The sequence below is a fragment of the Calonectris borealis genome, chromosome 16 (genome assembly GCF_964195595.1).
Source record: "Calonectris borealis chromosome 16, bCalBor7.hap1.2, whole genome shotgun sequence".
Taxonomy (NCBI): domain Eukaryota; kingdom Metazoa; phylum Chordata; class Aves; order Procellariiformes; family Procellariidae; genus Calonectris; species Calonectris borealis.
The window spans coordinates 18864003-18891931 of record NC_134327.1 but is presented as its reverse complement, the minus strand read 5'-3'; the positions used below and the strand labels follow the sequence as shown (position 1 = coordinate 18891931).

Here is a 27929-nt window from a genome sequence, read left to right as displayed (position 1 = left end):
CATTTTGCTACAGTTCCCCTCCGCCTCTCCAAATAGATCTAAATATCCAAAAGAAGGAGCACTGACACTTTTCCGCCTCACAGCTTTCTCTGCCAGGAAGCTTTTCCAAACATTTAGTTTGAATTTTCCTTTTCTTCTTCACTTTAATTCTGAATAGTTACTCTATCTCTCTAGCATTTATACTCTTAAAATAGTTGCAGATTGCTAAACATCTTTTTAAGCCAAATTCTAATTATTCGGCCATCTTAAAGATTTCCTTGTCTGTGAAACCTTTCCAAGAGTTTAACAATTTGCACTGATTTTCTCTAAACTTCTTCCAGTTCATCAACGTTTTTTTCTGGTAATGAGATACTTAAGGGTGGAAGTCGATATTCCAGCTGTAGCTGCAACAAACACATAGACAGAAGTTACCAAATCCAAGCCCCAGCATGTGCTGTCTCCTCAAACGCAGCCCCAAACAGATTTTTGCTGTCATAGCACCTTGCCATTTTTTAGCTAATTCATGATTTCCTACGGGGTATTTCATCAATTCTCCTTTCCCAGTTTTCCCCTCTTACAGATCATATTCCTGGCTCTTTTATGGTTCCCAAACTAAAAATCTCTGCTTTTCTTACAGATCATTGATGAAGACATTAAATAAAGGCGAACCAAGTGGAATACACGCTCTTGTCGTTCATCTAACTCAACAGCACTCCGGTCAGTTTTCAATCCACGTGATAATGCTGGTCTCAAACCCATTTTAGATCTGGGTTCTACTGGTAATCAAGGGGAGTGGGTTCAGATTACAATAAAGACACATGGGAAAGACAGGTCCATTTCGGTATGCATTTGCTGCCAGGCTGGGCTCCAGACACAGGTACAAGGGACAGCCTCCCCGGGCGCCAGACTACGGGGAGAACAGCCTGACCGTGTCCTCTGGCTCTGCTGGATCCAGGCAAGTTACTGCTCCCACGACGGGAGAAGCCGGGATGGAAATCTGTAGGAGAGCAGGCATTCCTGGGACAACACGAGCGGCAAACGTGACTCGCCAGAGCTCTCCAACCCCGCAGGAAACATCAATTTTGCCTAAACTGCTTAAATGCGTTAAGCCAGCCCTTGCTCTCTGGCAGAACACAGCTTTAGCCTTTCACTCTACAAACAAACATGTCAAAATGGGACTTGCGTTTCCCATATTGGACCTTAAAATATGTTTGTCGAAACATTTTAACTAGAATACTTTAAAGTACATCCTTCTTTTAATCCAGTCAAACCTAGAATGATTAAGCTTGGAAGAATTATGCCCCAAGAAAACTGTTTTTCTGTTTAATGTTTCACACATAAACGATCCTTAAAAGATGCTTCCTTCATTCAGCAATTTCCTTCATTCAGCAATTTTTCACATGGGGTAAAGCTCCCATATAAATTCTGTACAGGAGTTAGGAAAACAAACAAATTTGCTATACCCTTAGGCGGCTATGGCTCCTTATTTCCAGGCATCAGATTCTGCCACGCTCATCCTCATCTACTCTTTGAGGAACACGAAAAGGGCTCAGGGGACTGCTGAGCCCCTGGAGTTCAGGGAAAGCCCCTGCTCAGTGTCACGCCGGAATCGCGCAGCACAGGGTTGTGCAAGGCTGAAGGAGATGCCTATTTCCCTAGGATAAAAACCCAACTTCAGGAAAATAATTGTCAGAACTGTTCTTCATCACTCCTTGGAAACCTGGCAATAGGTTTTACTCCCCACCAAGGTTTCTGCATTTATATAATCAGTTAAATATAATCAATTAAATAATCAGTTTCTCCTTTTTGTCCCTAATTAAGCAGGGTGGATATTCCCGGATGCGTATGGTCGGCGGGGTTTACCAGCATGCCCAGCTGAACGGCCAGCACAGCCACTCTGGCCTCCTGCTCCGGTTCTTGTTCAGCCTCCCTCAACGCCTTGGCTCCTCTTGCGTGACCCATGTTTCCAAGGCAAATTTTGGCAACATCGAGCCTCTGAGTCTTCACGCACATGCGAGCCATGTTCTCCCAGACAGCCTCACTGTGAGAAATGGGAAAGAAAAGGAGAGCTGTTACGGTGTCACCTTTAAGGCTTGGGTACTAAGCAGGTAAGATGCGAGGAAAGAGGGGAGTGTGAAAGGGAAAACCATTAGTACATTGGACACTTGCTGGACATAACAAAGAGACTCCAGGTGCTGTGCGAAGATTGAAGAGGAACAGAAATAGGCCTCAGACATAAGCGTTAGGTCTGGAGCTGAGTGCCCACAGCCGTAAGGAAATATTGTGGGTTTTGTTTTACTCCAATGTCTAAACAAAAGCAGTTATGTTTGCACGTACATAAACATTTATCATGCACCCCACACTGTGGGTCTTGCTGTAGCTGTAACATATAGACATTCACAATACCCCCACGTCGATGTTCAGAATTCAAAAGAAAAACTATGAGAAAAGTCTTATATACATAAACCTTACGCTGGAACCGTCCTGCTGCTGTCCTGCGCAGTTCAGACATGGAGCAGCTATTAGGAGCCTAACAGTTGCACTCAACAACAGGGAATGATGTGCAGGAAACAACTGACCAAACGATCATGTTCTAATTTAAAACTTGCATAAAAAATGGCACAAAGAAAAGCTTTGCGATGCTCAGCATGAGAACTCCTCAGGGCGAAGAGCTCACACTTGACACTGCAAAATCCTCTGCCGGGACAGAGGCAGGGGCTGGCTGAGCACCGCGCTCCCAGGCAGGAATGTCGGGTCTCAGCAGGCAGCATTGCTCAAGAGAAGGACCGTGACACAGTTGACCATTACATGGGATGACAAGCAAAGATTTTCGTAGATTCTATTTACATTTGAAGCTCTTCAGAATAAAATGCAATATGTTTGACTAATAGAAACCATAAGCATTCAAAATACGGGTTTTTTTCAGTGTGTGAACCTCAGCGGAGGTATGGTCCATACAGTTCTCAGACACCACCACAGCACAAATTAGCTAAACGATAAAAGCAAGAAAAAAAAGAAAAAAAAAAAAGAGTTGAATGACACTTCAGGTCCTGCATCTGCAAGCAAATCCCCTTCCAGTTTTCCCATGATTAAAATGTTTTTCTCTTCCCAGTTGCTGTGGGAAAGCCCTGCACAAACAGGGGAAAGTGACTAACCGGGAAGCAGCGAAGCAGATGAGACACGACGTGCTGTCAAACACATACAATAAAGAAAGGCAGAGGAAAAATGCTTTTCCTAATTTATTTTACAATTAGATCATCTTTTATTTGCAACTACAACTGGTATAAAGTTTTCAGGTAGTAATCAACATAAATACGTGCCATAAACTTCATTAAGGCCAAACAGTATAGAGAAAATAAAATAGGATCAGAAGTGATAAACCAGGGGCAAATTTCAGATAGCTCAGAAGTTTTGCTTGTTTAGAAAAGCAAAAGTGCATGTCTGAATATTTTACACCTTAATTTCTTACATCTGCATGTCCATGCTGCAGGTGGTTCAAACGCAGCCTCCTCTCATGCTCCGCTCCGATACGTCCAAATCCCCAGACTGGGGAGCCAGAAGGAACACTGGAACAGAGCGCAGTGATTTCTGAACTGGAAAGGCCTTACAAAAACTTCAGCGCTAGATCCTTCCGAGTGTAAGTCTATGCATTGCCACTCAATATAGAAATGCTGAAATATCAGCAGAAGATGCGACCATCCTAATTTTTGAAAAGTTGGAATTGGTTTCTCTTTTATTCCAGCCACTGCCTGTATCTGGAACTGGAAAAAGCAGGAAAAACGCCTTTAAAGAACACTTAGGTCTTGGTAGATATTGTCACCTGGCTTTGATCAACAAGGACAGCGAGTTCTGTCATTAGTAAAAGATGTCAAATCTTGTGCGCGTGGGCATGGCTGTGCTTCACTACGCACAAGGAAAAGAAATCTATTTTCCAAAATCTGTAGCATGCCAGAAGAAGTTGCCAATAGCCACTTCACTCTCATTGAAGGAACGCACGCCTGTGCTGTGCTTTGTCAAACTAATAGCAAGTTTCTGAAAGGAAATAAAAATCTTTATTTTTCAGAGCTTTGACAGCTCACAATTCCCTCAATGCAAGAAGATGAGAGTTCATGGGCTTGAGCAGAGACAAGCGGATGAGAAATCTTATTTAGACTACAGGGAGTGGAAACTTTTGAAAGGAAATAGACCAAATAGTGTATTTTAAAGTACAAAGTTAAAAGATAACCGTGTGCAGAGACACACAGCAGGACTTAGAAGATGCTACTCATCATCTGTCGGCTGCATTAAGCTTTCCTGAATGGCAATGGCTCCTGCCAACTTCAAAACGCGGTGGGAGCTGCTGCCCCAGGGATTCCTCTTTGGGAGCTCTTGCCCCAGGCAGAAACCTGCCCGTGGGCCACCTCAGCACCCACGCCAGCCGTACGCCGTGGGCCACCCAGATGTACCTCTGCCCTGAGGAGCTGGAGCTCTGCCATCCCACCTCTCCCTCCTCCACTCCAGACCATTTGCAAAACTAACCTGAGAGGCTCCAGCAGCGGGGTACCGCTTGGGTGCGACAAATACAGAGGAAGAAACATCTCCAGTTGATGTTCTCTGCGTTTAGTTTTATTTTGGCAACAGTCCCACTGGGCAGGTGGTGAGCACACACCAGAAATTCAGCACTGTGGTCAAACTGGACCAAAGACACTGAATTTGGAAGTGTTCACGGTAGACACTGCTTGCACGCGCTTACCCAGCGCAGAGACCAAAGCAAGAGACAGGCTAAGAGCAGCTCACCGGCACGAGCACCTACGAAATGTGAAAACCTCCGACCATCCTTCCCTCTGACCATCGCTTCTCCTGCCTCTGCCCCCCAGAAGCACTTGGAGGAACGTTTCACCTGATGAGCCTGGCCCCGCTCTGCACAGAGCAGTTCCCGCTCTCCCACCGGAGCTAAGGGTGGCTTCCTTAGCAGCTGCATGGAGGAGAACCCCCAGCCAAACCTTCTCCCCTGGCCCATGTGGAGCTGCAACACAGGCTGGTTCTTTCCAGTAGACAAGTCCCTCACGATAAGGACACTGCTCTGATAAAGTACAACATCTATTATTACAATTTTCTTCCTGCAGCAAAACACTAGAAAGCTGTTTCTGCTTTGAGAGACCATTCATTTTAGCACCGCACTCCATACACTGCTGCCAAGGTACGCAAATATTTCTGACACAGCAACACACTATTTGCTTGCAAAGACCATCTTCATATGGATATATTATATACTTATTAATATATTTGTATTTCTTATTTTAATATATTGTTTATTATCTCTTATTTAAAAACTAGAACGGTACCAGAGTAACACCACCCTGTGAAATGCAGAAGATCCAAAGTACTTTACAATAATAAACTACCACACAACACGAGAGAATCTCTGATCAGAGAGAACAGACACTTTTTATAATGCCAAATCGTTTTTTAGACATTTCCCTTGCAAACTCTTCAGCCTGAGGCACCCGGCAGGCTTGCTGGCAGGAGCGGGCAGGCCTGCGGGCAAGGGATGGAGCTAGAGAAGAGAATGGTCCGGGAAGCATCAGCAGCATGCTTCCATGTTTCTCCGTGTCTCAAGAAGACCAGCCCCGGTCTGGGATGGCACAACCTCCCTCGCGTGGCGGACGCCTCCGGCACCAGAGCACGAGTCCTGCCCGTCAGTGCTGCTGCCCTCGGGCATGTGGGCGCGTAACACGGGTCTGGTCAAGGAACAAGAAACAGGAGGTGCAGAACAGGCTCACTGAAATCCCAGGAAAACCACGGTTTCTCTCTCAACAGTTGTCAGTGTAGCGAGAAAGACGAATCTGTCCTTGCGTCCCTAAAAAGCAGCAACTCCTCTTTCCAGGCCTGGCCCCGCTGTCGCATATAAAATGCCAAGTAATGATTTACCCAGCTCATGCTCTGGGAATTTCCTGTTCTTCCCCTCCTCCTCCTCCTCTCCCCCTTGGAACGCCGCTCGCATCTGTACTTCATCAGCCGAAGATGGAAACTTAACGAAGAGCAGCCGCGGCAGCCGCGCGGAGGAGCCATGGGAAGGCGCTCCCCGGGCAGCGACGCTCCCGGGAGGCACGGGAGTAAATGCTCTGCGGCTCGCCCAGCTCCCAGGCTTCGGGCCACATCCATAGCGCTACGGACTTGGAAAGCAAACTGACGCCTCTTACGTTTTACCCTTAAAACTTACAAACTTACAAGTTTTAAGTTTTAAAACACAAGTTTTACCACATATTTGATGAAAGAGTTTTTCTTCCTTTATATCTGATCTTTTGCATCTGTTTTCCTATGAAACTATGTTTATAGCATCTAACAGTCTGATTTTATAAACTCTTCTGTTCCTATATATTTTTCATCACCCATTTTGCATGAAAGTTTAAAGAAAAAATCCAGTAAATGGAGTATTATTTAGAAGTGCTGGAGATTGATATGTCTGAAGCATCTCACTACAAAATCTCTCTCCCTCTGTTTAATGGGGTATATTTGGAAAATGAACATATGTTCCATCTCTTGCCTCTAAATATCTTGACAGGAGAAAAAAAGAATCTCTCTTTCCAATTTTCCTTGAACAGGACCCTAAGCATTCTGCTTTAAAAGACTACCATATAATGCAAAGGGAAATACCAAAATAAGCTATAATACCAATAATACTAATATCAGATATAACATCTATAACACTGTACTACATATTACGTATAATTATTACGTCCCTATGACACTACATTATATATCATGTATCATAATATATTATTACATCCCTAATGCATACATCTACCTGCAGCGGGTGGGTGTCCCCTTGTGCCTCAGGCACAGCCTGGGCTGTCAAAAATGGAAATAAATCCAGCGAGTGGGAGAGGTTTTGCTGGCCCAACGGCGGGGACAAGGACGCTTCACTTCCCTATCACAAAATAAACTGTGCAAGAAATTCAAAGCAGATTCTCAGCAGCTCAGCCACCCCGCAGGGCAGCGGATGCACCGTCCCGGTGCGCAGTGTTTACTACGGGGCTTGCGCCAGCGTAAACGATGTCTGGGCTGGCCTGGGCAACCGCGGCGGGCACTGGGCACCACCCTTCCCCAGCCTCCACCCGCTGCCTACGTGCTCGGGGGTGTTTTCGGTGCAAAGGAAAAGGATGGGACAAAGCAGGTGCTGCTTCCTAAGGAAAATTAACATCATCTAGTACTATTTTTCCAACGTTAGTCCCTTGCTTGGATCTCAGTAACTTAAAGTTGCACCTTCCAGGCCCTGGAAAAACGTGTTAGAATAATGTCATCTGGCTGAAACATCCAACAGTGGGTGACTCTGAGCAGATAATTCACTTATGATCAACTTCACATACAGGTGATTTGGTAGACCGGTCGTAGGACAAAAGCATCGTGCTGTGGACCGTAACGGCTACAGAGGGCTTGGGCGTGGTCAAATGAGACAAACTACATGACACCTAAGGTTGGCAGGCATGAAAAGCTGATCATTTAGAAGTACTACGTAAAATTTTAAACACATCTATAAAAATGGACGCTGACCTTACCTTCAAACCACGGCAAAATAAATAGAGAGTTAAAGTGTCAAAATTGGTGGCTTACTGTCTGTTCTCTTGTAACCCGGAAAAAACTCAGGACTTGAAAAAATGAAGTTTTATCTGATGCAGCTAAATTACGTTAGATGCGTTTAAAATGTGTTTATCAGATTCTGGTTATGCCTGTTCAGTGGGACTAAAAGATAACAAGGAACTAAATAATATATGAAAAGTTGCAACAATTCAATGAGATTCTTGATAGCATTAATCGTATTAAATGAGTGCTTCTCTGAGAAACATGTCAGGCATTTTTCATATATGATCAAAACATTGAAAGCTGTCTAGATTATCCCTAAAATCTCTTCCCTGGCAGACACAGAATATTTGATAAATCAACAAAAGCTTTACAGAATAGGATCTAAAATATCATATTAAATATATAGCTTTGTCTATTCCAAACTTAGCCTGATAAAATCAACACCAAGCTATTGTTCAGTGTGAATTGTATCAAACAAAACTCTTGTGTCCTAAGGAATGCAGTAAGAACTGCAATTGAATAGACTTCTGCACGTTTATCAGTAGAGAAGTGTTCATTAAGGTGATTTTTTTTTTCAAAAGGATCAGAAGGATTCCTGGACTGGAAGCACCAGACCTCTGAGTGAAGATAGAGAATGTCACTGACCGTGAACGTGCCAGCAAGAACCATTTGATTAAAACTTTAACAAAAAATGAATAACTGAGCCATTTTGGTATGAGCAGGGTAGGAAAATTTACTGGATCTTTGCAAAACTCATTTAATTTTGATTTGGTGCGATCTACTCATTTGGGGAATTCCCCAATTTTACATCTTTAGACATCGTTATTAGTTGAATAGAATGATAAAAAGCCATTTGCCTATTAAAAAATAATAGAAAAAAGATTGTGCCCTGCATAAACAACTCTAAACAGAATTTATTAGGTAGTAAATGGATAAATTCAGTGTGGAAGCAACTAGTTATCTGATATAATCTAAATTATTGAGATTCTGAAAGTAAAATTACATTTACATAACTGATTTCTCACCCAGAAAGACCCCAAATGCTTTATAAGCTGCTATGCAAATTGTACGGGGTAATTTAACCTACCACCGAGCAGAACCACTCCCTAGCGTGGAACAATCAGTTAGCAAACAGCTCCTTCCAGACAAGAACATCCACCAGAAATTTTGCCATGGGAAAAAAAGTCATCATGTGCTTGCTGAATTACTGCAGCCAACAGCCATTCCTGCTGCCTCGCATTGCTCCTCAGATACTCTCCACACTGGGGTATCATCCGGGCGCTGAAGACCGCAGTGCTGCCGTCCTTCCTGCTCTGTAAGTCGTGATCAGGGTTCCCAGAAAAATTTCCATCATCACAAAACCTAAAAGTTCCAAATCATTTGTGATGTGGCAGTCGCCATCAACAGAGAGACCACATGGACTTAAAATTATGCAGCTTCTTTGGAGATGACCACCTCACCATAGCTAGAGGGAGGAAGCATCTGATCTAAGGCCAACTTTGTCACCAGTCCCAGTGCCACCTCCTGTGTTTTATGTGGCAGTGAACTGATCCACTTGACTCATCCGCATCCGTTCCCAGCTGCAACTCACTACGTAGCCACCCACCCATCTGCAGCCACAACAAGAGGCAATCTGGGAAAGAGAGAGATATTTATTTTTTTCCTCTGGGAAAGCTGCCTTAAACGCAAACTCATTGACTTGCATGGATTTGCATATGTAACATGAAGAATTTCTCAAGTATCACAAACTAACGCCATGATGTTTAGATCACCTGGTCCCTTTGACGCTCAAAGACAAGTATGACCTAGGAAGAATATGATTTATTTTTAATGTTGATGGAATTCAGAAAAGGTTGAGTATTCTCACACCAAATAATTGGTGTGGAAAGAGAAAGAGATGTGACTAAGTTTTAAAGGATTATACTGATTTGTTCAGCCTTTGTAAAATACAATTGCTATTTTTTTTTTACATGTAACATGCAAATAAATGAAAAAACATGCTGAGACTTCAAAAAATCACAACAATCAAAGACAGGAGGGGGCAAAAGCAGGTGTGCAATTGGGTAGAAGAGATTTTCCCTACAGGTAAATCTCTCCTAGCATTATCTGTATATGAACATTATCTGCCTTGCTGCTGAATCACAGGCTTAAAATAATAACAAATAATCCATGGGTTATAAAATATGGAAATACAGTCATTGTTGTTAGGAAATTTCTTTGAAGAATGGCAAGCACCAGTGTGTTATTTATATTGAAACTTCTAAAACCAGAGATGTATAGAAACCTGACCAATCACAGGAAAAAAAGAAATTACAGATGCTGTATGCTGTCAGAGTATGAAGATACTCAAAGTACCTAAAGTTTAATCCATTTAAGGATTAAAAATGAACCAAGTGCACAGAGGAGGGGTGAATTCATAGCCAGATTTGTACATTCAATTCCAATAGCTGAAACCTAATTATAGGGGCATATGAACTTCATTGAAATATTTTCCACTCCTCTCGGCAACAAGTCTTAGAAAATAAAACCTTGACTTTCAAAAAATTTCCAACCAGTTTGTCTACATGTATTGGGTCAGTACGGACCTGTTGACTAAGGGCAAAGTAACTTAGCTGGTGAGACAGAACTGCCATAAAATTAAATCAGTTTCTAACCTCATTTTATTAATTACACTGATGTGAACCCTTGTGCCAACATCCCAGGTGGGTCGGTGCGGTGCAGCCGCGCCTGGTGATGCAGGTACCTGCCACGACTTCTCACTGCTCCCTCTCCAGGCTGTTGTCAAGAACGCCACACCTTCACTTCACAATATACTATTTAATACTACACCTTGTACAGTATTTTTTCAGCCTAAAGAATTCTGACAGGCTCAGATCAAGGAAGGGCATAACCACAGGCCATAAGGCCCAGAGGGGCAGGAGGAGCCGGCAGCCGCAGCAGCAGCAGGGCAATGCCCGCAGGGGATCGCTGCCCTCGTCCCTGGCCCCACGGCAGCTCCTGCTGTGCAGCTGATGGAAACATCAAACAGCGAACAGCCATTTGGAGAGCCGGACTCTGCAAGACCCCTCTGGAAACATCCATGTTCAGGGACAGTTTGAAATGTCCTCAACAACTCTTTTTTAAGCTGTTTATTAGAGCTGCTTTTCTTGCAGCTTTTGCAGCACCAGTTCTGCGGTCCCGGCTTGCTGTGTGGTAGTCGATTCTGTGCTGGATTGTGAACAGAGGCATTATATTAAGCAACTTGCAGAGGCTTTTGCATCCTCTGAGCACCGAAGGGAGGTAGCCAGCCTTCTCAGAGGCACTGCGTTCACAGCAAACTGGGACGTGGGGCTCAGGGCTGTGCCAGCCCTGCACAGTCGCAATGCAGCGATTTCAACTCCATTCACGTTGTAACACTTGCAACTGCCTTTTCAGACAAATTCGTTTATCAGGTTCAGAATCTTGAGATTATGTCTTCTATTTATCTGCCACGCTCCTTTCTAGGGTTGCAGAGAGGAAGGGGGACACCAGTGGACCCCCCCCACACACCGTTTTTGTCGTGCTGTTCAACAGCTAACCCCAATATTGTTTTGCTTTCAGTAAAAAGCATTCCAAAATCCCTCTCCTCAATCCGCTTCTGCAGACCTGATGATTTTTTTCCTTTTAAAGAGGACCTCTGATTTGCTCCCTGAGCTCGCTGCGATGCGCAGCCCGGTCCTCGCAGCCCTGCTCTGTGCTGCTGGGAGGGTAGGAGGAGTGAGACGGGGAGGGGGGCTCTCCGAGGGGAGGAGGTACAACTTTAGAAGTCTCCATAGTCTTTTCCTTTCAGGAAACACATCCTGTTAATGTTTGACTGCTGTGGCAGTGGCTCTGTTTGTTGCAGCCGACTACGCCCTGAGGCTCACCAAAAACAGCCACAAAAACAGCCATTTCCTCTTCGTGGAGAGGTGGGGGGGCCTTTTCCTCACAGCAGTGGCTGTTCTCCGGTCCCTGCACTCTCAGCTCGGATCTTCAGAGAGGGACACGGCAGAGCAAACTCCTCGAGATACTCCAGACTTGCAGAGCTTCTTGGGGATGACAGCATTCACCTCCAGTTCAGCTTGGCTTTGAGAGAATGACATTTGTCGTGGTTTGCGGGATATTCTGAAGTTTGCAGCCGAAAAAAAGGCTTTCGGAGCGGCGCTGGTTGACTCGGAGGATCCAGCGCGCTCGGCACGCTGCTGGCAAGCATCCCCGCCTCTGCCCCGGCAGCAGCTCAGGCTGTCCTGCCTCGAGACTGGATTCTTTCTGGATTCGCCTCGTCTCCCAAGGAATGGACCTCCCTATCGTTCAGTTCATCACAGGACTGGCATTACTTATCAAAGTGCAAGAAGGTGGATAAGCCAAAGCTGGGAAGGACCTAAAAAAGCTTCTTCGTGTTCTTATTTTATGGAATTCTCCTACCTACCTCACAAAATTCTCATTTCCTTGATCAGAAACACCTCTGGAGTTGACTTTGAGAATGAACGGTGATGTCCTCTAGCCATTCGTAACATCCTAGCGAAGCTGCCTCTGTTTCAAGTCCAATTTCAATGTGCTGCAGCTGATTGAGACCTCGTGTCTTCTGCAAATAGAGACTGGCAGCAAGCTGACAGTCAGATATGACTGTCCAGAAACTGGTAGCCACAGCTGTGTTGGTAGCCCTGGTCTCACTTATTCTTAACAACGCAGCGGCCTTTACTCCCAACTGGGTATACCAGACCCTGGAGGACGGGCGTAAGCGCAGCGTGGGGCTCTGGAAGATGTGCTGGCTGGCAGAAAAGAGCAGAGGAGGTGCAAGCACGAATGCCAGGCATGGGCAAGGGGAGGAGCGCGAGTGTGAAGCCCTGGGCTGGGGTTCAGAGTCAGCTGGGTTCCAGGAGTCGCGCAGCACTGTCAAACGTAAGTTCAATCTCTTGTCCTCTCTGCTTACGCTAGGTCGCGACTGATACAGTGTACCTGGTCCCCAGGAGATCTACAGCCTAGCAGAGCATCCTGAAATCATTGTTAACTGTCTAATTCTAAACATCTTTCAGCATTCATCCCCAACTAAATTAACTTGGGAAAATAAGAATAATTCTGTCCACCAGTGATGAACTAAACTCCTCCTCCTCCCTCCCCAAAAGCAGTAATCTACATTGCGCTGTCAGGTCTATATAGCGTATGGAACGACGTACTTTGAAAAAATAATCTGTGAAGTGTAAGTCTAAAGTTTGGAGACATTTGCTGCTCGCTTTTCCCGCTTGGGTTCCTGCTATAAGCATATCCTTTCTTGCTCAAGACAGTAAACCCCAACCACAGTTGCTCTGAATACCCTAAAATTCAAAAAAAAACCAAAGAAAGTATTCAGATGCCATGCTAAGTTATTTCTCCCTTCTGTTTACTTTTGTTGGAAGTGCCAGGAGTGGAAAAGACAGAAATAGTTTTGGTAAAAACATGTAAAATTGAGATAGGCCTTAATGTATGCAACTATTGTTCTTGGTGAAAAAACACAATTAGTATACCACTTGGGGAACATGAAAATCATTAAGCATGGTGTATTTCTTATTTTGCAAATTCACAGACTCATGGAATCCGGAGAATGCATGTAGCTTAAATTGAGCTAATTAAAATCTTTTGATAAGATGAAACCTGTAAGCCAATGTTGAGAATTATAAAGCAAAATAATAAAAAAGTGCACCTTATTTATCACGTTGATAATGTTAACGGTGCAACCGTGCTCTCGTTACGACACTAGAGCAGAACTGTTCTTGGCACACCTGCGGTCACCTCGGACACCACGGCTGCGACCGCGAGGAACTGTGGTGCCCGGGGTTTGCCCCGCTGGAACCTCTGCCCGCAGCGGCTCCCCCGGGCAGGCGTCCGGGCGAGCCGGTCACAGGGAGGGCTGGGAGCGGCAGTGCCGCGGGGCCGCTCCGGCAGCCGAGTCCGTGCTTTGACTGAACCCTTCAAGGAACTGAATTTAACAGACCAAACGGCTATAAACTTCATGCCTGGACAGACAATAGGATTTTCCAGGGATTTTAACAGTGCCCATGAACAGCTCTGGTGCCTCCGAAGGACGGTAGCCTTAGTAACATAAGTGACTTCAGACAGATTTGTTTTTCATGGTTTGAAATGTGGAGAAAGAGCAAAATGCTCTGCTCCTCCTCAGTCTCTCATATCCCTCTGGAGCCGAAAGCAAAGAAATACGAGAGGAATTTCTTTTAAAAAAAGGCTTTAACGTGGACCCATTCCATATCATGTTTTCCAACAAAATTGTGCAGTAACATTTTTTGCACATTTGCTAATATTAAACCTGCATAAATCACAAACATAACATTTCTAAACTGTTACAAAGCCCTAAACCTAACTTTCAGTTCTTTTTTAACTGAAGGAACTTTTGTAATGACAAATAATTATAAAAAGGATTAGACTGTTGAAAAAGTTCCTTGATGTGTATCTGCAACTTCATCACTGGAATCACTGCCCCAAATTAATATTTATAAGCCATGTTCTAACTTGAAAAACATGCATACCATTCATGAATGTTAAAAGTACATGTTCTACATTCAACAGCTAGAATGAGCTCCTGCATATTGAATTTGGCTCCTGAAGCCTTTTAAACACACCAACTTGTATTTCTTGCTGTGCACAGGTCAGAAGGTGGGTGGTGCTGTAAAGATTGGCACGGATGTGTCAGTTCCATAGCAGAATTGTATGGGCAGCAATTTCTCACATCAAATAGAAGCAAAATGTGACAGAAAAGTTTAAAATTTCAAAGTAACAATTATAGCATGATCAAGTCCCCAGCAGAATTCGCTAACAAACACTCTTAAAAATTCTAATTTAAAGGAGGACTTTGAAGCCCAATGACTCAATTCGTACAGGAATAAAGCATCCATTCACTATATAATCTAGAAGCAAATAGTAAGCAAAAGGCCAATTCTGAATCTTTAGAAGGCATTTAAAAGAAAATCTCCCCTCTGCAGCTCTGCCATGACAAACTAAGGAGGAAAAAGATCTTTGCGCATATTTCTAAGACAAATACTTTTCCATGGATTGTACACATAGTCAATATGAGCCTGATTCTGCATCCATGTTTTTGTCATTTTAAAGAATTTCTCTAACAAGAAATCACACGTTATTTTAGTAATAGATATGGCAATCCTCATCTGTCAGTTGTAGATAAATCACAAACATGTATGTGTGTGTATGTACATACATACATATAAAAAATAACTTTCTGAACAAAGAAATGGCTTCCTCAAATGATACGAGTTAACGTAATATTTTGGATGCCATTTGTAGAACAATAAATAGAAAATATGTTCTTCCAATAGCAATGCAAAAAAGGCCACAATCTTGCTCATATAAAAAAATTTATTTTTATATATATACACACATACATATTTTGGGGGCAAGTTATCTCACAGTTCAACAGAAAATCTGTAAAACCTTTGAGAATTTGCTTTTCCATATACCGATGACTTCTGTACAAGTAGTATGTAAATAACAGCCCACTAAATGCACTGCTATAAGCAGGCTTGCCCACTGGCAGAGAGAAGCACATTCTTAAAACTTATTTTTCACTGTCTTTCACTGCCTGCTCTTTCTCCCATTGAAATCATTGGCAAAGCTCCTTTGCAGGGGACACAATAAAGCTAGGGTGGTTTTTTTTTTCTCCTCATCATGTACACAGCTCAAGCAAAATTATTTGCAAGAAAAATTACGGAAGTAGCTCACTGTGTCAGGACTTGCATGTGCTTAAACTAAAAATAAACTACAGCAAATTGAAAAAAAAAAATAGTTTTGCATATTTTGGGTAAAAGTCATAGTAAATGATCTGTCAAAAGATCACACAGGGAACGAACAGAAAAAGTCAATGTGATGGAGCATGTCCGCCAAAAGCCTCTCTGGAAACGCAAAGTCAAATTCCATACCACCTCCCTCTCTGATCCAGTGCCCCACTGACAGGACATCTGTGTGAATTATTTCACCGTAACACAAACCACTGGAGCAAGAGGAAAACTAAGGTGTTTTGCTTTCAAATCCTACGATGTAAATACTGCATCAAGGATATTAAAGGATCAGTAAAGGACCGCTGGTACAAATACCAAGTGACATAAAAGACAAGGGAAGATTACAGATGCTGCAGCAAAGAGACGCTGTGAGAAAAAAAGATTAGAAATAGGAAAAAAAAAGAAATCCAGGGAGAGGAGTAAATTATATTAAAAATACTATACGGAAACGAAGTGTCTCAATGTGAACTATTTCAACAAGGCACAACACAAGAAACGTGGATAACTTTGGTCTTAGGGGAAAGCACCTCAACTCGGTTCTTCAAGCTCAAGCCCACAGCTTCTGGAAGGGGGAGACCTCGGGCCCTTCCACCTGTCTGTCCACTTCTTTCTTTCTCTCCTTCTTGCTGTGCAGTCCTGCACCCTTCTTTAAACCATCTGTGGTGCTAAAGAGCTTCTGTGAGACAGTTCCAGTGACTAACAGTAAGAAAATACCCAGGTCTGGAGCGGAGGGGTTGGGGGGGATGGGTGGTTATTTTTCTGTCGGATGAAGCAGTGGTATCGGGAGTCCGACCAGCAGTGCTTCTAGCAGAAGCTGAGTGATGCAAGCGTGATGACGGGTGAGACAGCTCCCTCTTGGTGGCAAGAAACTATCAGATCTGAAATCTTTGCTTATGCTGAAAATCAGAGCCCAGTTATGAGGACACCAATCAAAGTTTTTCTAACGTGGACAAACCACTAGACAATACAAACTTCAAGGCTTCACCAAGAACTCAGACGGCACATCCCCTCTTCAAAACGCTTTCAGGAAACCCACCCCGCTAGCCTGACTCTCCTGTCATCCGAGCGGGGGCAAAGACATTTGCCAAAGGTTATGGAGATGCAGTCTCAGAGCTGTTGCAAAATTTCAGAAGATTATGCTCGTCTGCATCTCTTAACCCTTCAAAACCAGACCACACGTAGTAGAAGCATACACTTCGTAAGATCTCAGGTAGGAGAGCGTGTCTTGAGTGCTCAATACTCAGCTTTGCGCCCACATAATGCCTGAGCAGACACGGCATACCGAGCGACGCAGCATCACCCAGGGACACACAAGCTACCTCACAGAGCGAGAACACGTAGCTAAACCACCAGTGATGCCCGCTCAGAGCAAACCAGACCTGCGCAAAGCCACCGCTACCTACGTCCCGGCCCAGCACCAGCAGTAACACCGCGTTGCACTGTGCGAACACACCCGATCACTTGCAATCAGCTTAGATATTTTTAACCACGCTGCACGGTAAAAATATGCCCTTAAGTCCTACTGTGCTACAAGGCTATCTCTGGGTGGACAGACGGAGCTGATTTATTCATTAGCCGAGGTCACAGTCTGTCCCTTTTTGTCTAAAGAACATTACGAACAGTGTGGAAGTGCAGGAATAGGGAGGGGTTTAAAAAGATACAAAACCCTTGCTCGGTTCTTTGGAGCTCCAGAAGACATAACGAAAATCCCAACAGTGGGAAGCACGTATAAACTACAGGTGCCCAGAGCAAGACAGCTCTCGGTAACTGTAGTTCTTGCAAGGAAGTATAACCAGTGCCAGGGAGAGGCACACTATCATGAGCGACTACGTGACTGCCATAGGGACCAAATATAAACACCTGTCCAGCCTAAATGATTTATTTGCATAAATGATTTATGCAAACACACGTACCCTACGAAATACGGTGGCTAAGGCAGGATGCTGCTCGGTGTGGGAACACGGAGCTGACGTTTGCTTGCAGAGGCAACAGTTCACTTGAGCGCCCATGTCCACTCTATTCACACAAATTTCCAATGTCCACAAATTTCTCTGAAATTTGGCTGGATGGAAGCCAGGCTGAGTCAAGCAGCTGAGCACGTTGTAGACACGTTACTTTTTCAACATATACAGATCAAGAAAGGAGGCCCACTGCATTTGGAGAAGACAGGCACTACCATCAGATTAGAAAAAGCCCAAAACCTTATTATATACATGGTTGCTTGGTAAACTGCTCAGGCTGTTACACAGAGATGGAGGTAGTGCAGACAGCTGGCAGCTTGGGGCTTGTGATTTCCCCTGCTAACATCTGCAATATGATCAATATTTTAAAAAGTGAAATTACTAATTTAATGGTAGAGGCCAATGGAGGTGAATTGTAAGAGGTCTGGCTCTTCAAATTAGAGTGAATGCTCATTTTAATGTGGATTTTACTATTCTGTGTACTTACTTTGGAAACATTCGAAACTTTTTGGGATTCAGGATAGGAAAATGAACCTAATATATGTTTCAATATAGTACCTTCACATGCGTTGCACATAAATATCAGAGAAATCAATGTTTGATTACTGTCACTATCAATTGAAGTGCGAAGAGTGAAAATGGCTATGGAGCTTTTGAAAATTTCAGATTAAATGCATGTATTACAGGCACCAACACAGAATACCCTACTGCTGTTCATGAACAGGGAAACCGTAACACGTAGACAACTAACATCTCAACAGGAACTACGCAACAGCCTTGTCTGTTAAAACTGATCACTGCATAGAAGCGTTCTCAATGTTGAGTTTGAAAGGTCCCCATCATTTAACCGTAAGCACTTGTTTATGTTGAAAATAGTTGACATAGCTATGTCTTCACTCCAAAAGTAACTGAAGCTGTTAAAAAAAAACCAACCAACCACACTCATCTTCTCTCCCCAAACAAGATCTGTATGCCTATCAAACTAAATATTCAAATACAAAGTTTCACGCTTAGATGAGCTTAATCATAAAGTTCCAAAATACCTAAACGGATGGAAGATTTCACCAGTTTGTCACATCAGAACATTCTTTTAATTGTGCCAAAATAGATTGGTTTCTCCCCATTCCCCCCCTTTTTTTTAATTATTATTTTTAAGTGAAAAAGCATAAATTGCATACTTCAGAAAGCTACCCAGGAGATGAAACCAAGCAAAATAAGTGACTGTTTTCATTTTTAAGATAGCCATCCAGCAACAGAACGAATTGAGGACTCCTTGTAGCTGAAAGCTGTATGGCTGCTTATGGAGATTTAAAAAGAAAAAAGAGACGGGGAAAGACTTTGCTTTTCAGGATAAAGTCCTGTCCTTACAATAAGACCTGCAGACAACATCCTCATGTGGAAAGGGTACAAGCTGATGAAGAAAAAACTAGATTCAGACCTGTTTCACTTTTAAGAAATTAGTGTATATTCAGACCATCAAAATACATCTGTATCAAAGAGGCAGTGCTTTAATTAAATCTTCCCACGGTCTCAGTTACATAGTCATGCAAATGTGCACTTAGATACTGCCAGCATTTGTTTTAGTTTGTTTCAGAAATACCTTTGAAGTGTTTCAATATATTTCTTAATTCATACTGCAAAAAACAGCTCAAGAGGTTAACAACATAAATACCACAAATTTAAATCAACAGAAGAAATGAAATGTGCAAAGGCTTCTTAAATAGTTTGGGAGGAGTAGCATGATGCTGACTGTCAATAAATAATTACAGTGATTCTGTTTATTGTCCTTATTATCTCGTAACTATTTTAACAGTAGGTGCTGAATCTCATATGGCTATGTTGTAAAATGCAGCATAGTTGTACTTTGCATTTTCATAGTGCTCTTGATACTCAAGGCACAGCTCCCGCTGATTTCCACGTCAGCTGATCTCTGCACATCTAATCTTTGCTGACAATGCTGACATCCAAAACAAGAGGAATGCACAGTTAGTTGCCAAAAGTTTGGCTAAAGTACATTTTTTTTAGAATTATAAAGAAGGGTTTCTTCTAAAATGATTTATTAATACAGAATTCCGTTCTCCCGGTTGGAACTCAACTTCATTAAGAGCAAGACCGTAAGTTAGAGTTAGCAAGAGAGAAGTCAAATAGAGAGCCAGTCTGAACAGCACCACTTCAGCTTTTTGCAAAGCACTATTTCATGCGTTGAATGAATCAGAGCTCCCATGAAAAAACAGTATAAGCCTATTTAGGTAAAAGTGTACTATTCCGGCTTTTCCCAATGTTGGGATGTTTGGCTTTGCATTTCTGAAGTCCCTATAATGTGGTTTTTAAAAATGACTCCAAAAGGCTGAAAAAGTAGAACTCTGCTATACAAAACCATGCACAAAACCAACCTGAATCATGGGCCGGCTTCAAACCTTTAGGTTAATGCACAGGCATAATTGTTACATATTTTCCAAGTGGCTTAGTAACTGGGGCAGGAATGAGAAGCCGTGCTGCAAGGGCTCAGAGCTTGGACAGAACGAACTCTTCGCTCTCTGCTCTTGAGTGTCTGGTACCGCAGTGGCTGGATGAACACGTGCAAAGACTGTCGTCAATATTGTGGCATATCCACTGCCCTGTGACAACAGAGCCATGACGTGATGAACATGCCTAGCACTGCTGGGCTTTAAGAGGATTTAGTTGTCAGCTATGGTTCTGTTAAGGCAGTGTATGCTAAGACTTAGCAAACTACTTACTGGAGTGAATATTAACAGAACAGCAGGAGATGCATCCTTTATCTCAGGATAACACCTCAGCAAAATGTCAAGTTCCAGAGGAAAACTGTGTACTCAGTTAGAATCTCTTGATTATATTAGAGAAAATCTAATTACTGATCTAGTTAGATTAAATTTTAACAGCACAATATGATCTCAGCTTGCAGACACCCAGCCCAAGAAGATGAAGTTTAGCAAAGTTACAAGCAACTGAAAACAGGTTCTTACAAAAATAAGTGAAGCAACTTAAGCATAAGAAGCATTATCAGTTCTATCCATAATTATTTAGAAACTTCTATTTCAGAAACGCAACCATTTATCCTCCTTTCCAGAATAAAGTCACGTATGAACATTAAGCATTTATGAAGACAATCAGATACATCTCAGAATGTATACTCAATAATTCACTGAATAAGTAATCAATAAATAAACCAAATAACAATAAAAAGGAAAGATCACCGACAGAATACTTTTATACTTTTTTTAAAATTCCTGTCATCACAAACATAGCAACCGTTGAATTCCTCCTATAAAGTCTCCCTTTTTATATTGACAGTGAAAAAAGGTTAACAACTGAGTAATGTTTAAAAAGCAAGTCAATGATGAAAAGGTATTACACTCAGAACTCTAGTTGGTTGGAATAATTTTTAAAATCAATACCTAAAAGGGTAACTTTTGATTAAAAGAAAACTGAAGTTAAACACAGCTAAAGTAGTTGTTTAACACAAAAACGATCAATAGAAACAAGGAAACAAAACTCCTCAGGAGATTTAAAGTACAGATAAACTGATAGATGTAATCAACTTAGCAGCAGCTTAAGGTGGTATTATCCTTCAGCTAAGCATAACGAATTCCTGCCCATGTAATTACAAAGTTTAAATAGCATTTTTTAGATGTAGCACATTTTGTGTCCCACAGCGGGGATACAATAAGAGCATGCTTAGAGTCAGCTCCTGCAGCGTAAACGACAGGCAGGAAATTGTGAAGCCGTGGTGAGATGTTCGCAGTCAGTACTGTTCCTATACAGTGAGTAGACTCTCCCCAGGGCTGGTAACTTAATAAGTTACAGAAACTGGACTTAAGTTTGCACTAAAATTTTTGTCCCCCAAAAGTGGTATTTCTCAGGGGAAGTTTTAGACAAATATTAAAATATCTTGGGCCATTTAGTTCCCTTCATACACACTCTGCGCTTTAATCAGTCAAAAGCTTGAATTCCCACCTATGATTGTTTTTTCCCTATATGCAGACAGAAAAGGGGAAGAAAAACTCACATTTTAAGCAATCAGCATAATCTGATTTTTCAGTGAGATCATCCTTCCTCATTATCCCAAAACACTGCAAATTACTCTCCGATATGACTAACCTGCTTCTGCAAAGCACAAATAGTCCTGGGGCTATCATGGAACATAACAAAACAAAATTGCTGCTTGCAAATAACAAAATCAAATCAACATTTCTAATCCAGATGAATTCATCTGGTCTAGGAAGTGAGCAAGACAACAAGGAATTCGAATTGGTCTCATCCCTGGAGTTTGGGTTTTGACCCTTGGCTGATCACTGTGTTTTAAACAAAGCAGAATTCATTAGCCAGCACCCCCCGCTGGATACCCTGTCCATGAATTAACTACTTCTCAGAGTAAAGTGCGATCAAGATGGGCTTCCAGAAGGAAAAAGTCAGAGACTAGCATTTTATATTGATGAACAACGGCTGCTTAGGGCAAAGTTGTGGAGCCATTCAGAGTCTACCCCTTCCCGGTTCTCGACAGCCAAGTTGCATCTTAAGGGAGGTGAAGGAAAGGTATGTATAAAGCAGAGATACACTCTGGATTGCCCTCCGTCCTTCACCTACGTCAGACACGCACAAAGGAATAAACACCCTCTGCAGTGTCCAGTTCTGGTTTGCTGGAAGCATCCACCTCTAGCTATAGGAAATTCCTGTCACAGTTAAAATTCAGGAGACAGGTGACATTAACAATAATGAGTTCAAAACAAAAAAAGTGGGACATCCAGAATACAAAACACCTATGTCATGACAGTCTTAGACAATAGATTCTAGAAGCTAATGGTTAACACAAATGCCACCAGTAATTGTGCAGACATTATAATCATTATGAACCTCGTTTTACAAACTGTGGCTAACATAAATCATTTTGCAAAAGTTGATTTCGTCTGCAATGGCCACAGAAAGTTACAATGGGATCATGGCTACTGTAAATGAAGCAGAAACGTTTGAAATGGTTGAACAGACGATCCTAAATTCATACTGACTATAAAGCCTATAGAAAACACATCAGAATGGACAGAAGCTGGCTACTGAGGAATTTGTGGTTTACATATAATTTAAAATAGCAACAGGCAGAGTAAAAGAGCACAAAGGTAAGCACTAAATTTCACAGCTCTTAGAAAAACTATATTGCAGCCAATTTTATAAGAGATGAGAAATATTTATTCCTGGATCGAGCATCATTCAAGCCGGAAAAGAGCGTTGTGACCTGGCCTTCCTCAACATGATTTACATCTTCAACCTCTTAGGGTACAGGCTCTGAAGAAATGCTTTGAAATTGCACACTCAATTCCCTTTCTTGATCAGTGTTGTCCATTGGTTGTCCTCAATAAAAGGAGGCCAGAGCTACTTTCCACAACTACCACCTTTTGGGGTGGTAGGTTTCATGTCGCAGAAGCTCAGCTTAGGGTTGCGTACGTACAAAATAGAATTACCATGTGCTGAGCTGGCAACATGCAAAGTTACAATGGCTATGAGTAAGAAAGCATAGTCATCTGCAGAGTGGCGCTTTCAGGCTAAATACAACAAGCTCCACTGCAAGAAGAATGGAGTTTGTAAGAGTTATACATCCTTAAGTTTGATTTTTTCCCCTCCGAGGAAGAGGAATCATCACAATTCTAGAACAAAGCCAAAAGATGACAGATCACACATTAAAGCTGTTAGACTAAAATAACAATATCCTAATATTGGAAATATGGAAGGGTACTCAACTCTTGTAATACCTTATTCCATAAAAATAACTGTCTTCACATTTAATGAAATCATACCAGCTGCTTCCTCCTCATTCTACCTATCATCATCCTGTTGCAGTTCCAACCTGGACCATGTGTGACCTTCTTTTGGGTTAAAAGAAGCAGCTATGCTAAATGTCAGTTGCATTTCTACATCTCTCTGAACAGTGCAGTGCATTAGGCAAATAAGCATCCCCAAGGCTGCAGTTCCTACAAACAGCAGTAAAGATCATCAATGTTACACATCCAATGCTACTGCACTCTCCAGTTGCAAGAGAGGACAGTGATCACAGAACCATTATTTAAAGACTAAATTATTACAAATTCTGTTGGAATTCAATTGAGTCACAGTCATAAACTTACTATTTTTAGTATGCCAGATATAAAACCCTCTATGGCAAAGTCAAAAGAATTTATAATACAGTTAAGTGTTAAAAAGAAGTCATGAATAACAGTGAAGGCAAAAATTTGTGGTTTTTTTTCTATGTCAGGGGGTAGTATGTATTTCTGGGATAACCTTTAGACATTTAGAGGGCATATAATAACAGTTGTTTTTTTTTCCTAAAGCTCATGCATGCTATATACATAAAAGGCAACAGAATTCATTGGGCTGTAAACTGACTTTTTTTTTTAAATTTAACACTACATATAGCTCTGTCAACAAATTAAAGAACTTTAATAATAATGGCTGCAAGCCTGCTCTTTACTTAGTACATTTCTCCTTTGAAAGTCATTACTATCTCTTCAGCAAGCATGGGTCCGCAAAGTATTACAGAAGTCCATTTAAGTGGAAAAACAGAAGAACACTCCAAATGCTCAAAGTTTTACTGATACTTACAAAGCTCAGACATCTGAATATGATTCTGTTTTCAGCCAACATGAACCTGTAAGTGTTCAACATGGCAAGAGATCTAAATGCTCCCAATGCCAGAAAGGACAACTTTGAAAGTTAAACACAAAATCTTTGAGCAAACTATTTTTTTGAGTGAAATAATTTTCCTCTCTGGTCAGAGATGAACTCACTAGGAAAAACCAAAAATACTTAGTATGTATCTTCTTAACATTTTATTCAATGTGAAAAAGTTTAATGGACTATGGTTCTTAACTCACTCTTTCAGATACAATACCATATTTTATTAAATTTTAATTAAATCATGAGTTGTTACTTAGAACACTGGAAGCTAAAGATGACCTATGAGGGGAAAATAAAGGGTAACTCATTTTTATGACTCACAAAAGTAGACCAGACGCAATGATTACCACGATGAAGTTTACTCTTGCTTGTTTAAATCAAGTTTCGTCTTCTGCACTTCCTAGCAGTCTCCTTGGAAAATCAGGAATCAAATTCTGGTGGTCAGTGCACCCGCTAAACATACAACTTTTGAAACTCTGGTGAATATTCATGTCCAGAGTCTTTCTTTTTCTAATATATGCCAACTTAAACACTGAGCTGCTTCTATTTCAGAATAGCAACGACATGTAAGCAAGAGATGTTGAACTGGCACAATGATATTTACAATTCCCACCTTTTGCTAGAGAGGAAGGAAAAGGATGAAAACAGGACATCCATCAGGTTAACAGGAAAAGTAGGAAAAAAGCCTGACTAAAAGTACCCAACCTTGCAGGGAATATATTCTGTTCAGTAGCCAGCTGGGAGACACATTTTAATCAGGTTTCTAGCCAAGGCTCCAGATATCTATGTCTGTAATCATTTCTGCATTTGTTCTTTATATTTAATACAGAATCATAGAATCATAGAATATCTTGAGTTAGAAGGGACCCATAAGGATCATCAAGTCCAACACCCTGCTGCTCATAGGACTACCTAAAAAAAAAACGACTAAGAGCATCGTCCAGACGCTCCCTGAACTCTGACAGGCTTGGTGCCATGACCACTTCCCTGGGGACCCTGTTCCAGTGACCGACCACCCTCTCAGTGAAGAACCTTTTCCTAATGTCCAACCTGAACTTCCCCTGACGCAGCTTCATTCCATTTCCTTGTGTCCTGTTGTTGGTCACCAGAGAGAGGAGATCGGCACCTCCCCCTCCGCTGCCCCTCTTGAGGAAGCTGTAGACTGCGATGAGGTCACCCCTCAGTGATGAGGTCACCCCTCAGCGTTCCCTTCTCCAAGCTGAACAAGCCAAGTGATCTCAGCCGCTCCTCATAAGTCTTGCCCTTGAGGCCTTTCACCATCTTGGTCGCCCTCCTCTGGACACACTCTCATAGTTCGACGTCCTTCTTGTATTGAGGCGCCCAAAACTGCACCCAGTACTCGAGGTGGGGCTGCACCAGTGCAGTGCAGAGTGGGACAGTCACCTCCCTCAACCAGCTCGCTATGCCGTGCCTGATGCACCCCAGGACACAGTTGGCCCTTTTGGCTGCCAGGGCACGCTGTTGACTCATGTTCAACCTGCCATCGACCCAAACCCCCCGATCTCTTTCCGTGGGGCTGCTCTCCAGCCTCTCGTCCCCCAGTTTGTTCGTATAACCAGGATTACCCCGTCCCTGGTGGAGAATCCAGCACTTGCTCTTCTTGAATTTCATATTGCCCAGCTCTCTAGCCTATCCAGAGCTCTCTGTAAGGCCTCTCTACCCTCGAGGGAGTCCACAGCTCCTCCTCGTTTAGGATTGTCGGCAAACTTACTTAATGTACATTCGATTCCTGCGTCCAGATCACTTATAAAAACATTAAAGAGCACTGGCCCTAAAATTGAGCCCTGGGGAACCCCACTGCTGACTGGCTGCCAGCCTGATGTAACCCCATTTGCTCCAACTCTTTGATACTATAACCCATCAGCCGGTTGCTCACCCAAAGTATTATGGACTCGTCTAGCTGTGTCCTGGACAGTTTATCCAGAAGGATACTGTGAGAGACAGTATCGAAAGCTTTGCTAAAATCCAAAACCACCACACCTACTGGCTTCCCTTGGTCAACTAGATGGCTGACCTTGTCATAAAAGGAAATTAAGTTGGTTAAGCAGGACTTGCCCCTCGTGAACCCATGCTGGCTATGGCCAATGACTGCATTGTCTCTCAAGTGTTTTTCAGCAACTCCCAGAATAACCTTCTCCGTAATTTTACCAGGCACTGAAGTGAGACTGACAGGCCTGTAATTACCAGAGTCTTCCTTCTTCCCTTCTTGAAAATTGGGACAACATTTGCCAGCTTCCAGTCGACTGGGACCTGTCCAGACTCCCAAGATCTTTGAAAAATAACGGAGAGGTCCCATGATAACATCGGTCAGCTCTTTCAGTACGCTGGGATGAATCCCTTCAGTCCCCACAGCCTTATGTGCATCCACTGGAGCAGCCGGTCCCGCGCAAGTTCAGGGTCAGCTGGGAGTTCATCATCCCCCCAGTCACGGTCTTCCAACACAGGGCTCTGGGGGTCCCAGGGCCCATCATCGGTGTTAAAGACAGAGGCGAAGAAGGCTTTAAACGTCTCCGCTTTGTCTACGTCCCTATTTGTGAGGTGACTGACCTCATCAATGTCATCTCTGGTCCATCTTTTGCTATTAATATATTTTAAAAAGCCCTTTTGTTGTCCTTCACAGTCCTGGCCAGCTTGAACGCTAATCGAGCTTTGGCCGCATGAATTTTCTCCCCACAGTGGCAAACAGCATCCCCGTAGTCCTCCTGTGTCACCTGTCCTTGCGTCCAATGTCCATACACTTTTCTTTACTCCCTAAATTCTAGAAGAAGGTCCCTGCTCAGCCAAGCCGGCCTTCTGCCCCACTTGCCTGACCTCTGACACTTTGGAGTTGCCTGCTCCTGCGCTCTTAAGACACGGCTCTTAAAAAGTGACCAGCATTCACGGACCCCAATACCTTCAAAAGCAGATTCCCAGGGGACCTTACTAACTGGCTTCTTCAGCAGCCCAAAGTCTGCTCTCCCCATACCCAGGGTCAAAGTTTTGCTGGCAGTTTTTCTCCTATCACCAATGATTTGAAACTCAGCTACTTCGTGTTCGCCGTGTCCGAGCCAGCCACCAATCACAACTTTGCCCACAAACTACAAATCTAGGAGGGCACCTTCCCTAGTCGGCTCCCGCAGTACCTGCACCAAGAAGTTATCTTCAACGTGCTTCAGAAATTTCCTGGACCTGTTTGCGTCTGCTGTATGATATTCCCAGTTGATGTCTGGAAAGTTAAAATCACCCATAAGGCCAAGGGCAGTTGAACTAGAGAAATCCCTTAATTCCTTGTAGAGTAATTCATTGGTGTCATCGTCCTGGCTGGGTGGTCAATAGTAGACTCCCACAACAACATCCAGTAATATATATATATAAAAAAAGTAATTTTTTACTTATACATGTAAATTATGCCATAACACCTCATTCAGAACTGCCAAGCACTGACATCTTCATTGTAACCACTTCCCTCGTTACACAGATAGAAATACAAGGGTCTTTCCAGTGCACCCAAAAGATTAATAAATGTTAAAAGAAGGAAAAGTTAAGAATCCTCTTTACAAAGCTCCCTTAAACCAGTAAGATGTTAGCATTAACATCCACAGGATGTTTTCTAGGACAATATGGATGGACTAGGTAAAAAAGAAATTCAGGGTGTTATAGATTTGTCTTTGGGATGATTATTTTAGGGCCTTGAAAACCTATTTATGAACTAAGGTTCCATTTCAGTCAGTGCCACACAAATGCAAAACAAACACCATTCCTGCCCCAAACAATTCTGGCTACTAATTATAGGTAGAATCTTCATAGGGCAAAAGTCAAGCACCTCCAGTGGGCCATCCTTGGAAATTAGCTGCTTGTTTCATGCAAGATTGTTTTGCGCTGAAGCAATAGTTATGGGATGCTGTGTAACTAAAGGAAAGGTTCAGTACACATCCTAAAGAAAATCTTTTCTTAATCAAACCAC

General features: G+C 42.7%; 2 protein-coding genes across 3 annotated transcripts in view; one reads left to right on the top strand and one right to left on the bottom strand.

Annotated features, from left to right (window-relative positions):
- IFT140 (intraflagellar transport 140) overlaps nucleotides 1-27929 on the bottom strand; it is an 88965-nt gene that overhangs the window by 7376 nt on the left and 53660 nt on the right. For both annotated transcript variants that reach the window (XM_075165726.1, XM_075165725.1), the window contains one exon: nucleotides 1843-2020. In XM_075165726.1, coding sequence (XP_075021827.1) covers nucleotides 1843-2020 — 178 coding nt within the window. The remainder of the gene's footprint in view (nucleotides 1-1842; nucleotides 2021-27929) is intronic.
- TMEM204 (transmembrane protein 204) overlaps nucleotides 11290-27929 on the top strand; it is a 31557-nt gene continuing 14917 nt past the window's right edge. Inside the window, exon 1 of the mRNA XM_075165731.1 lies at nucleotides 11290-12441. Within this exon, the coding sequence (XP_075021832.1) occupies nucleotides 12162-12441 (280 nt within the window). The 5' untranslated portion in view covers nucleotides 11290-12161. The remainder of the gene's footprint in view (nucleotides 12442-27929) is intronic.